This window comes from Microcaecilia unicolor, chromosome 7 (assembly GCF_901765095.1).
Source record: "Microcaecilia unicolor chromosome 7, aMicUni1.1, whole genome shotgun sequence".
NCBI lineage: Eukaryota > Metazoa > Chordata > Amphibia > Gymnophiona > Siphonopidae > Microcaecilia > Microcaecilia unicolor.
The window spans coordinates 275,610,367-275,627,538 of record NC_044037.1 but is presented as its reverse complement, the minus strand read 5'-3'; the positions used below and the strand labels follow the sequence as shown (position 1 = coordinate 275,627,538).

The following is a 17,172-nucleotide window of genomic DNA, read 5'->3' as shown; positions in this document are numbered from 1 at the left end:
GAGAGGAGAGAGAGCGAGAAGAGAAGAGAGAGAGAGAGACAGAGAGAGGAGAGGAGAGAAGAGAGAGAGAGAGCTTAGTCAGGGATCGGGGACAGGGATAATTGAAGGAGGCAAGTGCTGAGGGGAGGATCATGGCGCTAGAACTTTGGAGACTTCCAGGGTGATTAATCGTTCCCCCCAGTTCCCCCGTTTAACCCCCACGTAACTTAACTGCTAGATGGGGAAGGCTCAGTGGCTTCCCCAGTGCTAGAACTTTCCCAGCCCAGATCTTCCATTTTCTCTGTGCCAGGGGTAAGTGGAACCTGATTTCAGATTGGATTTCTAGGTAGGACCAAAAAATAATAATAAAAAAAAAGTCCTAATCATCCTCTAGATCTCTTTAATTAATAAAATGAAATGCTTGGTGCAGAGAAGGACATGCAGAAAACTGATCAAACAATCAATTTTCCATTCTGAAGCTTGTTTTGTTTGCTCTTCCTTATGAAGGGGGTTTATTTGTTAGAAAATGAAATGATGAAGTTCCAAGCATTTGGGGGAGACTGGACAGCAGAGCTTGGTTTCCTAAGGATTCATGGGCCCTTCTTGGTCCTTCTTAATTTTAGCAGCACGCCAACACCAAAGACAAATAATTAGCTGGATCGGGCGCTTTTCCTCCTGACCCCGCCGCCTAAACCCGCATATCTGATTTCAGATTGACAGGAACCTATATCCTGCAGGTACTGAACTCATCCAGGTGTCTTTAGAAACATTTTTGTACAGGTGAAGGTGTCCGAATCAGACTCTTAATGTGGGGGGAAAAAAAAAATATATATATATATATATAAATTTAATGCTAGATAGATAGATAGATAGATAGATAGCATTAAAATTCGTGTTTTCAGATTGTCTCCCAGTGTATTCATGGCTATTTGAGGGGTAAGGTCACGCTTTTTCAGTATGTTGGTTTTATTTGTGATCTGAATTATCTAGAAGGGTTTTTCTGCGTGTATTTATTTTGCAAGGCTTTTACAACAGAAAGTCTTTCGGATACCTGTAGTAACTTTGTTGTAAGGAATACAGTTTACATGCATGTGCTCCATATATTCGTGTTGGATCAATAGATGACTAAAAAGTTTGAAAGAGTTGGTGCTCTCCTTTCTTTATTGCTCTGGAGAGATATGTCGCATTCAACCCAGTCGAGTTAGGTACAGTGATCAGACTTTCTTTGATCCCTTTCAGAAGAGTTATTTTTCCTTAACAAAATTTTTTTTCTGAGTAATATGGATGACGGCCATCTAAACGGTGCTTAATCACATTCCCGTCTTTTTTTTGCCGGAGTGAAATTCCGACAGTTCTCATCCTGAATTATTGTTAAAATGCTTTTTTATTTATCCCTTAGGACTCACAGGAGACATCAAGCTCTTTTTTTTTTTTTTTTTTTTTGCTAAGGGAGGAAGAGGCCGTCGTAAATAGTCCATGGACCACCGGGGTACTTCCATCCTCCTCTCCCCCCCCCCTCTCTTGCTTTTTTTAAACCGATTCTCTCTCTTACTTACCGCTCCCCATATTCCTCTGGTACCTGAAGTCTTTCGGTGCGCCTGACTTTGGTTCTACCGGCAACTTCGGCTGCGGGTTTTACGCAAACTAGTTTTACATGTGAAAACTGTATACTTTCAAATTTTCTTTATAAAGTATTTCGATTTCCCGGTAGCCCTTCTTTTGCCAAAAAAAAGTTTAATAAAGGAGGGAGAGCCCCATTACCCATTGCAATTAAGCTCATTCCAATTACTTGATTACTTAGGGAATAGAAAGGACTGAACCAAATGGGCGCTGATTGTGGGGCAAGAGAGGCAGCTGGAATCTCAGTGTATGTCTCACTATCATTCTTGGGTCATTTTTTTTTCATCTATTTTGTGCCTCCCTGCCGGTCTAGTAGACACATCTTCTACATTTGAGTCCATTGACTAAAGTCACGTGTACCTTTAGAATGGACGGAGGAATCATCACAGCCTAGCTTATAAACTTTCAAAAGTGCTATTAGTGGAATAAATCAAGCTTCCAACTTTCCCGTCTGACTGTATTTTGTGTTCTGTCTGTTGCCATAAATTGGATAAGTCTGTGTGGGGAGGATAGTTTCTATTACAGTCTGAGAGTTATTTGATAACTTAGTGAAAGGTTTTCAAGGTAATGTACTGTTCAATTACATTTTACTATTTTATTTATTTTAGTTAAATTTGTACCCTGCAGCTTTCCCACTCATGGCAGGCTCAATGCGGCTTACATGGGGCAATGGAGGGTTAAGTGACTTGCCCAGAGTCACAAGGAGCTGCCTGTGCCTGAAGTGGGAATCAAACTCAGTTCCTCAGTTCCCCAGGACCAAAGTCCACCACCCTAACCACTAGGCCACTCCTCCACTGTTGCTACTATTGGAGATTCTACATGGAATGTTGCTATTCCACTAGCAACATTCCATGTAGAAGTCGGCCCTAGCAGATCACCAATGTGGCCGCGCAGGCTTCTACATGGAATGTTGCTAGTGGAATAGCAACATTCCATGTAGAATCTCCAATAGTATCTATTTTATTTTTGTTACATTTGTACCTGGTGCTTTCCCACTCATGGCAGGCTCAATGCGGCTTACATGGGGCAATGGAGGGTTAAGTGACTTGCCCAGAGTCACAAGGAGCTGCCTGTGCCTGAAGTGGGAATCAAACTCAGTTCCTCAGTTCCCCAGGACCAAAGTCCACCACCCTAACCACTAGGCCACTCCTCCACTGTTGCTACTATTGGAGATTCTACATGGAATGTTGCTATTCCACTAGCAACATTCCATGTAGAAGTCGGCCCTTGCAGATCACCAAGAGTCCACCACCCTAAACACTAGTCTAATATGTTGAGTTTACAGTATTTTTTCTAAGACCAGAGATCACCAGATGGAAACCTGATGAGCCAGTTTTTGAAAATTAACTGTTTGCCTAATCCCCTGGATTACTCCTTTTTTTTAGCATTAAGAACAAAATTTTTTTCACTAGACAATATGGAAAATATTTTTTTCAGTTTCACTGTTTTCTCTGAACCATATACACCCCACAATGGCTTTAAAATAATATTACTCAGAACCTGGTTCTACGAATTCCTCTTCAATATTACCGTTTTGATGGAAATAAAAAAAAAATGGAAACGTGTCAACAATTAAGTTTTTATTGAACTAATTTATAGCTTCACTGATCTGATGAGGAGAGAGAAAGAGGATAAGGCTCGAAAGCTTGGAAACATATATTGAGTTCGATGAAAAGATACCATCTGTAACTGGGTTGTTGACCCTTATTTCCACATCTACAAGTGGACTATAACACTGCAGCCACAGTTCCCTGACTAAAAATGTGTATTTCTGGGACCACAGAATAATGGTTTGACTACAAGTTAAAGTGGAACTCCCAGTTCTAAACAAACGAACAGGGTCCTACTTGGTAACAGTTTTATGATTATATGAGATAAGGTGTACGAGCGTGTTACCAGCCTTATTTAACCCGTTGCAAAAGGGAGTGTGTATTCTTTCAGGGCAATGTTAAGTTTTGCATGTCTTTTAAATGGCGTCGTTAGCACCGCTTGGTGGCGCTGTCCCATTCGTGGCACCTCAGCATGAGGAAGGGTCATTAATGAGTGGAGGAGTGGCCTAGTGGTTAGAGCACCGGTCTTGCAATCTAGAGGTGGCTGGTTTAACTCCTGCTCCTTGTGATCTTGGACAAGTCACTTAACCCTCCATTGTCTCAGGTACAAACTTAGATTGTGAGCAGGTGTGAGCAAAATCTAAATAAATAACTGTCACGATGATTCTCAGCAGACATGATTAAAAATAATAATAATCAGGAATTGTCTCTGTGATGTTTCCAAAGCATCATATTCAACACCTCATACGCATAAGGAAAAGGACTTTAAAATGTAATATATGCTGCTACATTTAGCACATTGATTGCTTCCTACAGGATATTTTATCTTACATGGATAGGCAATAACTCATTAACGTTAAAATCGTGAAGCTTTAAACTTTGAAGGACTTCTGTACAATGAACTCAATTGCTTCTGCCCTTTCCTTTGTAAAGACTGCACTAGAAACACAGGGACGAAAGAGGGGACACAGAATCTAGGACAGTCATCCACCTTTTGGAAACAAACCTTAAAGAAGCATCTTACTCTTAACAGGTTCAAACGTGTGAACCCCCTCCCCCCATAGCACGCTATTTTAATTTCCATTACTTCTAGAGAATTAGGGAGACAGTGATTTCCTGCCTGACACACAGCAGTCCGGAGAAATACGAAATTCAGAGGCGTTGTTTGGGGTGAACATGTGGTCGCCCCCCCACCCCCGCAAATGTTGCCTATAATATATGACTTCCAGCTCCTTTGCCCCTCCCCTTCCCCCCAAAACAAACAAACTACGCCGATGAATAAAATATTTTTCTACACTATTGACTCATTTTGAGCATTTGGTTTACCTCTTTTATTAGCAGAGAGGATCATGTATAGGGCTCGTTTGCATAACAATTTTTTTTAAAGGGACATCCATGTACTAAAACTAAACGTGACTGGATTTTCTGCGCCTTTGTCCCTAAAATGACACAGTTCCTAAGTTTGCCGCTGGGCTGCAGCAACATTGCAGGGTTTCTGTCTGGCAGACAGGTTTCTGGCTTTTGGTTTTAGATGATATTTCTGTAGTACGTTTAACATCAAAATACTTATGTCTGAGTACACAAGTGTAACAGTGATTAAAAGACAACTGGTCTAGCATTTAATTGCATAGGATTATTAACTATAGAGAACTTGATTGATAGCTATTGAAAGGTTTTCAGTGAGGAAGTTATGAAACCCAAAGTGTGAAAATAGCGTTTGTTAGTGATATCATTTTTTTTTTCGTTTTAATTTGAACAGCAGAAATAATACTTACTCTTTGGTCTAGCTGACTGCGTAATTATTAAATGAAAAACAAAAAAAACAACCCAAACAAATCACAACCTGCAACACAAAAGTTAATCTGTATATCTAAGGGTAAATATTTGAAGATTTCAGATTGCAGTAGTGTATTGTCTGTCAAGTAGACACTTTGATAATAGGTATAACTATTTTAAAATGTAATGCGATTCTGATAAATATATAAAATTATACTTCTATTTACTTTCCAACAAGTGAAAGCACTGTAGTATCACATTTATTTAAACTAAGACTATTGGGATACCAAAATCCCGAATTGTCTAAATGTGATAAAGAATGTTAAAACGTGCCCTTCATTCGTCCAGATTATAGCTGGAATTTAAATACTACTACTACTACTACTAATAATATATAGATAGATAGATAGATATAGATATATATTTTGATGCCAAAGTAGTTCTTATCATTGTCTTTAATTTGCAGCAAAAAGTGGGGAAATATCGAGATTTATTTTACAAAACCAGAATCACCTTTCTAGTCGAACTAATTGGAGATTCAATAATACGCATACCACCTGCGTTTAAAAGGTATTCATCTTTCCAAATCGGTTTATTTAGCTTTCTTAGGATTTCCTTCCAAGCATTTAAATCAATCGTTACGTGTTTGTTAAACATTTTTAACCAAATATTTTCGCTAGTTAAGTAAGTTTTATTCCACACAATAGAAACGAACAGCTCGTTCCATGGGTGAGGATTTCAGAAGGCGTTTTTTCCAGTGGCGGCCGGAAGGAAATCTTCATTCTTCTAACTCCTTGGCAGAGAGCAGGATCTGGGGACCTTCTGTGCTTCTCTCACACCTGGATCAGGGCTAGAGGAGTCTCTTACCCCAGCAAACAGATCGCATCTCAAAGGTGGTAGTACTTGGGTTTACTGGTGGTTCCAATTCTTGGTGCTGGAAGTTTTGGTCACATATTTTTGAAACTAGCATAGAATGACTTACAATTATTACACTTATTGCTTCAAGCATTTCTCACACTGTCACTTTCTCTCTGTGTATATACATAGAAATTTATTGCATTGCATTTGAAGCTACTCGTTTTCATGTAGCTCGTATGGCCATTTTTGTTTGTAACATATTTTATTGTTCAACGGAGAGAGTATTAACAGAGTTCAACGTTAGTAACAAATTTTGCGTGGAAGCGGGCTAAAATGTGATAGAATGATTTGAAGAATAATGGTTTTTCAGTGAGATTTGTACCCTCTCTGCTGTCTCTAAATGTCATACTGTGAGAAAATGTCCATGTAGTGCAGCAAATATATTCTGTAGTTGAGGCTTGAAAGCCACACAGTGCTTCTTGCAGATGCTTCACTGCTGGTGTGGACCCGTGCCTTTCCAAATGTATTTAAAAATGAGCAAAGGAGGCATATCCTCCGGTAGCTGTCCCCAGAGCCAGGTGCACAGCACGGTAAACGAGAAGACACTGTGGCTTTCAAATTCAACTCCAGAAAGCTTAGGGATGAGAGCAAAGCAGACAAGAAAGAAACTGTACACGTTAAAAGATTTTAAGACAAGGGGGGGGAAAAAAATCGACTTCAAAGATACCGGGCATACATTTCTAAACATGCTTTAAATTTGCTTTGTTTCAATCTTTCCATTTAGAGGATCAACACGAAGGTCAGATACGTGTATAAAGAAGACACGAGTAAAAGCTGCTTTATTAAATATATTTCACACGATAATCTCAAAAAGATAAGGTCCATACTCTTCATAATGCCTATCCAGACGTTCTGAAACGGTGAGCACAAAATCCAACATCTCAAATTTGATATCTGTTCGATTTATTTGTTCAGAGAAATGTACAAGAACGTCAAACTGGAATAAAATGTGGAAGCATTTAAATCATCTTATCGATTACAATATATACTTACCATAAAGAAAAAAAATACATCATAGAGGTGATTTCTTACCAGACCTTCTTCTGGTATCTGTTTACAAACGAATTACACTGCTACCCAGAAATGAAGGCTGACTCCCCGAGCGATAATTGAATTAGCCCATTGAAAGGAGTGTCAGGTACAATGACGTGGTTTATCCCGCACAGCTCCCAGGGTCTATAGGCTTCGGGGACCCGGAATGTATAGTTTGACCTTACAGCTCATAATAATAATGCCCGCACTCGTAGGAGAAATCTCTTAGCATTCAGTTTTAACAAAACCTCTGGTCAGCCAGTCCCTGTAGAAAGGAGGACATCTATTGTATTAGAACAACTCATTTACGTCTTTCAGCCAAAAGCCCCAATGTGATCTGATCTAGACTTAGAAATAGGATTATCACAGTGTATATTAAACGCATTTATATACGTCCCCCCCCCCCCCCCCCTACGGTGGAGCCGAGAAGGCATTCATTTCGCCACCGTAGCATATAATTTCCATCTGGTCGATAGAAATATAGAAAATTAGGAAGAAGAATATTTTAGGAACATATGTTTCATGAAACAATAGGTGGGGCCTGGCATATATGTTGTATTCCATTCATATGCAGAAACAGGCACATATACACATTGTAAGCTCCTTGGAGCAGGGACTGACCTTTTTTTTGTTAATCTGTACAGCGCTGCGTAACCCTAGTAGCGCTCTAGAAATGTTAAGTAGTAGTAGTACACGCATCCATCCACTCAGCTCTATTATTTTCCATACTCATTTCCTATAGGACAAAGACTAAAATCATAGCATGCAACAAACGTCTGTCTGTACGTAGACCACAGTTTAGAATTCAGGTCTATTGTATTCTTAGTACTGGAAAATGTACATAGCTACCTGCATTATAACGTGGCACATTCATAAGTAAGATGTCTTCTAGGAAAAACAGAAACACTGAGAAACAGATCATATTCTTAGACTAAATAACCCCGTTTTTAAATGCTGAGCTCTTTAGTGTGTGGCATGGCTAAAGGTATTTTCAAAGAATAATGTCTTATGTATATTAAATTAAAATAATAACGAACTTAATATATATACAACACTCACAACTGCATTGTCTGGTTGACTTGGGAAATTATATATAGGAAAAGGATGCATATTTTCGGAGGAAGGGTACCTCTATGTTCTCACCCATTTCCTCGTTGTCCCTTACGTTCCAGTGTTAGGGAACCCCTGATCAAGCACACATTGAAAAAATAGTATTTTATTAATTGAGTCGTGCAGAAAATGCCATACGTAGAAAGCAATACAAAGCATTTCTTGCCTTCAGTGAGAGGACTAAGATTTTAGATAACTGGCGAAAACTTATTTTGCATTTGTTGGTCTAACTTCGGTTTCCAGTGGGCCCCCAATAAAACTATGATATAAATGCTGAAGAAAATATTTACGTATTTACCACTGGTTCGGCCCCACCCACACCCTCCCACACTTAAGCATGCCTGTGTCTGTGTATGGCCCTCACTACCACATTAAAAGTAGTCCATTTCATCTGGGTTATCTAGAATACAGTCTGTATAATTCAGATACATGGAAAATATACGTATATATTAATTAATGTTCTCAAGTGAACAAATTAAATTAATATTTCGATTTTTTTTTCCCCCAAAACAATTTTGGAACATTTAGGGATGGGTGTGTGTATTGTATTCAATAATAAAAGCTATAGTCCGCCAGTGCATTTATCATCCTATTACTGTAACAAATCCGAGCTCCAATACATGAAAGGTAAAATGAATTACCGACGTTAAGCCGTCAATAAAGCCATTTCTGTAAATGGTGTCTCCAAAGGCTGCAGCATTATTCAACCAGCTTTATCAGCAGCTTGGAAATTACGTGGAGGAGCTCGCACGGTGTAATATGCTCCTGCTTACTTTGATTAAGTGTGCTGCCAGCAAATACTGACAGTGCTTTTGACCAGGTTTTATTCACCCTCCTGTGATGAACGCCAAGCTGATCAGGCGGAATGAAGAGTAATTAAAACCTATAAATTATCTTCCGCAGCCCTTCTCAAGGCGTCTCTTGCAGGAGAGATAAGGCAGCCAGCCCCCATTTACAGCCTGAAAGGGGCTGCGGCTCACAAAAGCTACGTGGCTAAATGGGATATTGATAGTGTCCTAATTAGAATTTAATTAAGTACCCACAACTCGCTTTTGGGATAAAGATTTCAATTTTGCTAACTTAAATATAAATAAAAACCTAATTTCAGTGCAAGCAAACGATATGGTATTCTGAATGCACTGGGCCGAACATTAATTTAATTGGGGGGTGATTATATTGATTTTAAGGTTGATTGTGTTGTGCCGACTATTATTTCAGCAGAAACTGCAGGGGCCCGCTCTCGGCTTCTCGGTATATAAGAAATATGTTACTTTGGCCTTGGTAAGTAAATAAAAGCAACATATGGATAAAATGTAAAATTCACTTACGTGTATAGCACCAGACAGAGGCCTCTAATTAAGAATAACTGTCAGTGCCTAGAAAATTCTGTTTCCCCCTCCATCTCAAAAGTAATTGGATCCTCAATCATATCCAGTAACTTTTCTTTCCCCTCGTTCTGTTTTAGGCTGTCCGCTTTCTGAAGAACTGTTCATAGCAGGGCTCCTTTATTCCAAACAGAAATTATTAGGTTAAGGGCATCGCGTTTATTAGCATCAAATAATAGAGACTTAGCCCTGCAAACAAGGCTGGGAGCAGGAATATTTCATTATCAAGTCGAGCTCCGCCAATATCTACGTTCCATATTGAACGTTTCGTGTGTTTTGGCTTCACTTGTGTAGACATTATGTAGACATTCAATTAAAAAATGACTTTTTTTTTTTTAACAGAAATGAGTGTCCTACAGGCAGATCAGCTTATTCTACTTTTTCCCCCCTTGTTTTTTTTTTGGTCAGTTTTATTTGTTCACCTGGATCTTATCCTGCGAATTTTGGGGAGTTATTCCAAATTTAAAGCCAGGTGGAACACCTACCCTAAAGATTTGAAAGGGAGACAGTTATTCAGCATTACACAAAGTCAGAATATTCAGAATAAGAGACAGTTTTCTTATATTATCAAGCCAGCAACATTGTGTGTGTGTGTGTATGTATGTATGTATATATATGTATAAATACACACACATCATTCTGGGGTGCGGGACTTGTACGTATACATGCATAAATCATTTACAGTAAACTATTAAATGCAACAGAATGTTTTGTGATTGCTTTATTACCCTCTACATTTAAATCTAGTTTGCCCTTTAATACATTATATGAAAAGCATCTCAGCTAATTAAAAAAAAAAAAAATCATACTGCCCCTAGGAATCTAGCATTTTGAGCAGCTTCACCAACTTTCACAACACGAAAGAGCACTAGATACTATAAATAATTTCGTCTACCCCTCTGCAGTTTAGAAACCATGAAAATCTTGATGTGTTCATTTATTTCCTGCAAATTAATATTCATTCCTGACTGGTTGTCATGGCCACTGCATTATCTGCACAATGTGTGTGTTTAAAAAAATCCTTCCCAAAGCTCTCTAAAACCGAGCACAAGGAACATAACCTTAAAGCAAGGGATATCTTGCCTTTAGTTACTCACAATTCCACCTTTGGAGCTTAAAGATTGTATGCAACCCAAGTGATACACGCATTAATAAATATCTGTTGCAACTCTGGAAAGAAATAAAACAAAAGTGAAAGGCTCCTCCTAGTTCATTTGATCCCGTAAGGTGTCTACTTTTTTTTTTTTTTAATATGCCAGCTTCCCCCCTCCTCCCCTTTTCTAATTTGCCAGCATCTCAGCTCCTCTATTACTGGCCACCGACTGTTTTTAAACGTCGCAGCCAGCTGCCTACCCGGGTGTACAGAGGATCCCAGGCGCCTCAGATTTTTTTTTTTTTTTATATAGCAGCCCTGCATTATTCAATCGGCCGTGGGATCCCTGGCTTCCCATTGGGCGACGTCACAGATGCCGGAGCGCTCCCCCAGACGGCCATTGGCCGGCCACACGTGCGGCAGGCTCACGTGCTTCCGGTTGGAGTGAAAAAAGTGTGCGGGATGGCGCGAGGCGCGGGGAGAGTTTGCGGAGCCCAAGGTGTCAGAGAGTGGGGGGAGAGGCCGGGCGCTGGAACCGGACAGCGATCTCTCCGCCCGATGACAGCCGGCAGAGTGACAACCGGAGGGAGCGGGGATCGGCTCCGCTGGGTTTCGCAGGGGCTTCAGTAAAGGACCCGGTGTGGACGCGGGGGTTGGTCTGGCTTTATTATTATTATTTATTTATTTGCTCTTATTCTTGTTTAGGCTGATTTAGCTGTTGGTTGTTCGGTTTTGCTGCTTCTTTTTGTTTTTTTCTTCTTTTCACTCCGCGGTAGTTCTCTCCCTAGCCTGGTTCTCTTGGATATTATTATTATTATTACTAGACCAGTGGCCGAAGGCAGCGGAATCGCTCTCCGCCTGGCACCCCACCGGGAAGCGGTGGGGGGACCGCGATCATGGAAGAGCCGGCGGCGGAGCAGGCTCAGCGGGACTCCGGCGGCGGGGAGCGGGTGGCCGGCACCCCCGCCCCGGTGCCCTCCCCGCCAGCGCTGCCCCACCCGCCGCCGCAGCCGCCGCACCGAACTACCAACTTCTTCATCGACAACATCCTGAGACCAGACTTTGGCTGTAAGAAGGAGCTGCTGCTGCAGCAGCAACAGCAGAGCTCCCGGGAGCGGGGCCAGACCTCAGGTAGAGAAAACGTGAACCCCTTGATCCGGCGGCCAGCCGAGCCCTCCTCCCTGTGCCCGGACTCCTCGGACAGTAACAGTGACAGCTCGGCTGCGCCTCTTGCCTCCAGGGCCTCGGAAGGCAGCGCGGCTGCAGCGGCCAAGTACGGAGGAGAAAGCCCCAACTCTGCCATCCTGCTTGTGGGCTCCAATAACGGAGGAGCTGCTGCAAAGTCCGATCACTCTCTGGTGTGGCCTGCCTGGGTTTACTGCACTAGGTATTCAGACAGACCGTCTTCTGGTAAGTGGATGGACCCCACTTCCCTGCTCACATCTGTTACCTATTACAAGTCTCTTTCTCCTTTTTTTTTTTTGTCTATTCAGTTTTTTTTCTCTTCTTTTTGGTAGTTTATCATGTTTTCCAGTCTGTTTTCCTACTTCTTGGAGTGTTTGTATGGGATGAGCATGCGCTGCTATTTACTGCAGAATGGAAAGTGAATATATGCTTGACAGTTGCTACCCCCCCCCCCTTCCCCAATGCTCCTTGTCCTGTCCCTGTGCCCGCTCCCCAAATTGACCAAACAGCCTACCTGCTTTTCGATGGGGGCGGGGAGCTGGATTTGTGAGTTTTGGGAAAGAAAATCTGCCGTTGCAAAGGAACTTCTGAGCGCTTCACTTTAGGACGTCTAAGCGAGGCAATAATGTATTTATCAATATAGTTTAAACACAGCAAAACACTGAACAAAAGCAAGCGTAATAGTTCATAATAAGAAATAAAACAAGCATAATAATTCATAAGAAGACTCCCCTTCTGGGGGAAAGTGTAAAATTATAGATAGGCCTGAAAGTCACCGTTTTACTATTTTTCCTCAAACTTGTACTTTACCTACGGTGAAGGGCCGTGCAGTTGTTTCAGAAATTTTGTTTCCAGTATGTGTTTATTTAAAGTGGATAAAAAAAAAAAAGAAGAACCATTCCTCGCGCTCGGGAACTTTTGTTAACATTTCCCCCCCACATACACACCAGATATGTTTTCAGTTGGGCAGGCAATAATTTAACCAGTTTAGTGGACTCCAACAAACTCATACAGTTTGACAGCATTTCTAGAAAACTCAGTGCAATCAGGCTATAACATTTAGTAACTCAGTGAAAGGGCTTTCACCCCCCCCCCCCCCAAAAAAAAGCATGAAATGCCCAAGGGGAACATTGTGCATACAATTTAAATACTCTTTAGCGTGTAGTGACGGGATCCTAAAAAGTAGCGAGGTTGATTACTCCTTGATTTGATGCTCTAGAGAAACAGTTTGATCTGACACATTGTTATGCAACAAGAGTAAGTTGCACACATGCATAAACACACAGACACACACGTATTGACTGGAGCCCAGAATCTGCAGTATGCTGCTTCCGGCTCTCTTCCTCTTGACGGGTCGCTATTATCTTTCTAAGTGAAAGTGATCAATTTGCTGCTATCAGTCCGGGTCATCCAGATATCACTGCTATTGACACTTACAGCTACTTGAATCTAAGAAAAGCTACTTTGATTGACTTAAACTTGATTGATTGTCTGATTGAGCTGTCAGACGTACCATTTCACCAAAGTCACTTTCTAGATCTGGTCCGAACGGGGGGGAAGTGATTATATTTAGCTGCCCCCTAGCCTGATTCGCCGCTCTTTCTCGTTGCGCGTGCAAATTAAATTTACGTTCCGGTGATGTGCGGCGCTACTTTTGTTAAGAAGAAGAAGAAGGAAAAAAAAGAGAGAGACTAAAACAAAGGGAAACAACGCTAGCCAAGATCGCCAAGTGAAAAATCCGGTTTCGAGTTTTTTTTTTTTTCTGGTCACGGTGTCTTCCTAGCCCTCGATTATGAAGGGGGGAAGGGGAATCCCGTTTTCTTAAAATCTCCAGTTTGCGCTAGTTTTTTGGGGGGTTTGATGAAGAAACGTAAGGTTGCATCTTTTGAGGTATCTTTTTTTTTTAAATTAAAAAAGGTTTATTATTTTTTGCAATAAACCATTTTTGTGTTGATAACTAAAGAGAAATGGTTAAACAGGGAATCAGAAAGCATCGTTGCAGGAACTGACGAACCATCCGTTTACAATCAGAAATCTTTAGGCCTAAGCTTCGTAGGGAGGCCTGTGCTGCAGGAAACCTTCACACAGACCCCATCTGTGCTCCGAATGTAGCCAAGTCTAGCAGCCAGGAAGACAGCTAAATATTCTATGCATTTTCCTTTATTTATTTATATATCATATTTCTTTCCGTCCTTTATTTTTATTACCAAGCGTTGCTGTTTTTCATTATAATCGTATGTCAGGAAGCCTCAACTCCATTTACTTATTTCAGATGCAAACATTCAAAAAAACAGAGCCAATGCTCTCTGAATTCTAACGTAGCATAATTTGCTTCTAGGTTCTTTTAATTTACTTATGTGAATGGATGTATTTTTGCAGCTAAGATTTACCGTGTCTTTAAGAGCACTGTGACTGAACTGGAAATTTTTAGTTCAGGTGTAGGTGATATGTTTTTATACGTTTTAAAGGCCTAAACCTGCAAGCTGGACCAAGTCAGATTATTTATCATCTAGTTTTAAGAAAGGCTAAACAGTTTGATTTTAAGATTTCTTGCGATCGGCTGTATGTTCAACAATAAAACGATCACGTTTCAAAAATACAGAGGAGCTCCTTGATTCCTTTATTTACAGCTTATACCGTAGTATTATTTAAATTAATTCCCGTAAACCCATATAAATCAACATAGCTAACATTCAGACTGAGCTATGAAAATAGTGAAACTGCCTGGGTGATAAATATAACTGCTTACCATAATTTTTTAATTTTTAGTGGAACAGGTCATGGAGCAAATCAAATGATTGCATGCCTCCTCTAATACAAAATAAGGGGGAAAAACGTATTTAAGTCACACCATATAGGGAGCAAACACGACGGTATTCCATTTATTTTTATCATTCTAATTATTTACCTGTACGTATACAAATACTTGCCCGACAGAGCTCTGCTTATGATATTGCCTTTTCTGTTTTTCTGTCTTAAATGAATCCTTTTAAAAACCGCTGTATATATTTGTAAGTCTCTCTTTCTCTTAAGTGAACTATACGCATCTAAACAACAGCTGTCTGTTATTTTTCCTGTGTGTTTCTTCAAAAGCTTTTCCTCCCATATTGAATATTACACTGTGTGCATACCTTTACTATAAATGGGTTTGGTGAAATGATTAAAAATAAAGCGAATCATTTGTATTATTATTATTTTGATGGGCTGACAATAGAAATAATTTTTTCCATTAATTCATTTGACTTTGCCCGTGGACTATATCAGTATTTCGACAGCCTCCCCCCCCCCAAAAAAAAAAAACCTGTCTTTGTTCATTTTTATAACAGACTGAATATGGTTAACGTTTTATTTCGTCTTCTTTCCGTGTTTTTTTTTTAAACAATAGGTATCCCGTCCTACCAGATTACAGAATTCGAATTTCAGTCTGGAATTTTAGGATATTGTATCTGCCTGTTAGCGTTCGTGCAGTTATGCTGCTTCCAGAATTCTGTAAACGAACTTTTTCGTTTTGTGAATGATTTCAAATCAAATCCCTAGAAGTAAAATTGGGATTATTTACTTTAGTTTATAATGTAAGATGGAGTGTATCTATGCAGTTGTATTTACTTTATTTATTTATTTGCTTTAAGATGAATTTTTGTTGAAGTTTACAGTCGCAGACCATCTAAGCGCAAAACAAGTGAAGAATACAATTTTTTCAGTTGCAAAATCAAACGTATGAATTAATCATCTTTATTTGCAGCTAGTTTTAATAATATTAACTTTAATACAGAAATCAAAAAGTCAGGAAATTCCAAGCTAATAAAACGATTATGTATATGAAGAGGCAGGTGTCCTCTGAGCCCCGTACAAAGAGTGAATATAACTGTTTTTTTTTTCCCCTATCTTAGATTTGTTTTCATAAGCATCTTTTTTTTTTTTTTTTTGTTAGGCTGAATTCTTTTAACAGAGTAGTAAAAGAAATAAATAATTCCCAATGCGGTAAGCAAGGCCTAGAGAGAGAGAGAGAGCACCGGAGGCAGAACGCACAGTTATGGTATCGGGGAGGGGTGCATTTCCAAATCTGCCCTTATTTTCTACTTTCAATGATAATTAAATGGGAATGGGAAGATAGGTATGAAGAAAATTAAATTTTGGAATCCATTTCTTTCCAGCAGTACTGTAGTCACTATAATATAAAATGATTTTTAGGATGGACAGCTTTGCATGTTGTGAATAATAATAATAATAAAAATCCCCTGAAATGATTAACAGCGCTGCATTTCCCCTTGTTTGCTATATTTTTTTCATCTTTGCTTCTGCTTCCCCAGGTCCACGCACCAGGAAACTTAAAAAGAAGAAAAACGAAAAAGAGGACAAAAGGCCCAGGACAGCTTTCACAGCTGAGCAGCTGCAGAGACTTAAAGCTGAATTTCAGGCCAACCGCTACATCACGGAGCAGAGGAGGCAGAGTCTGGCCCAGGAACTCAGTCTGAACGAATCTCAAATCAAAATCTGGTTCCAGAACAAGAGAGCCAAGATCAAGAAAGCGACGGGCATCAAGAACGGTTTAGCCCTGCATCTAATGGCCCAGGGACTCTACAACCATTCCACCACAACCGTGCAGCAGGACAAAGAGGAGAGTGAATGATATACATTTCGCGCCCCACCCCCAACGCCCCTCGCGCATAAGATCACTTCACCAGGAAAGAAGAAGAAAATGTGGAATAATGAAAGAAAGGAACAAAAAAAATATATATATATATATAAAAGGACAGAGGTGCTATTTAATTAAGATCTATGTTTATCTATGCTATATGGACTTAAGAAAATTATGAACTCTCGCAAATATCTCTATATAGCCAAACATAATATGACCTTGTATATATTTAATTTCAGGTAAGAGATGTGTCTAGCGGATCTCCATTTTGCTGGAAATTTTATCTTTTTTATTTGAATGTTTGTTGATCATTTTGTTTTAGTAAATGTCTGACTCGATCGTTTTGTGTGAACTTTCTGTTCTGTTTTTTTTTTTTTTTTTTAAATCTGACAACTTTGTTCAGAATCTTTTTCCAGACTGCGATACTGAACCCTCGCTCCAAGCCAAAGATTTTATTATGTTCAGAGATCTGTAGTCTGAAATAAAGTGTTTAAACTGTGTTCAGGATATAAGACCGGTTGTAAGTTGTTTTCCTTGGGCTGCTGAAAAAAAAAAAAATCATACTCGTTCTTTGAATGTCAGGGCCTTCTTCAACTCTACATTCACTCACGTTTTGGGGGACTTTGAAAAGCCAGGGGTAGGGGAAAGGAGATGAATGCTCCATGATCAAGAATGCTGCGGCTGCTGCTTTTCTATTGAAAGGCTGCCATTAATTGAGGCAGAAACGAGCTGAAACGCTTAGGTTAGGCTCTCCTTTAGCTGTGCCTCAATGTTTTGGTTTACTTAGCTGGATCTTTTTTTAAAATAAATACGTAAACCTGTAAATTGTAGGGGAAAGAGTTCCGAGTGAAATCTAAGGTGATAAAACGGGGGTTACAGAAGTGA

The 17,172-nt window shown here is 39.9% G+C and overlaps 1 protein-coding gene across 1 annotated transcript; it reads left to right on the top strand.

Moving 5' to 3' along the window:
- The first annotated feature begins 10,987 nt into the window (after window positions 1-10,987).
- On the top strand, window positions 10,988-16,734 carry EN1 (engrailed homeobox 1). The gene is made up of 2 exons (XM_030209836.1): window positions 10,988-11,873; window positions 15,959-16,734. The coding sequence occupies exons 1-2, from the start codon at window positions 11,360-11,362 to the stop codon at window positions 16,276-16,278; spliced, it is 834 nt and encodes a 277-aa protein (XP_030065696.1). The 5' UTR covers window positions 10,988-11,359; the 3' UTR covers window positions 16,279-16,734.
- Window positions 16,735-17,172: the final 438 nt, after the last annotated feature.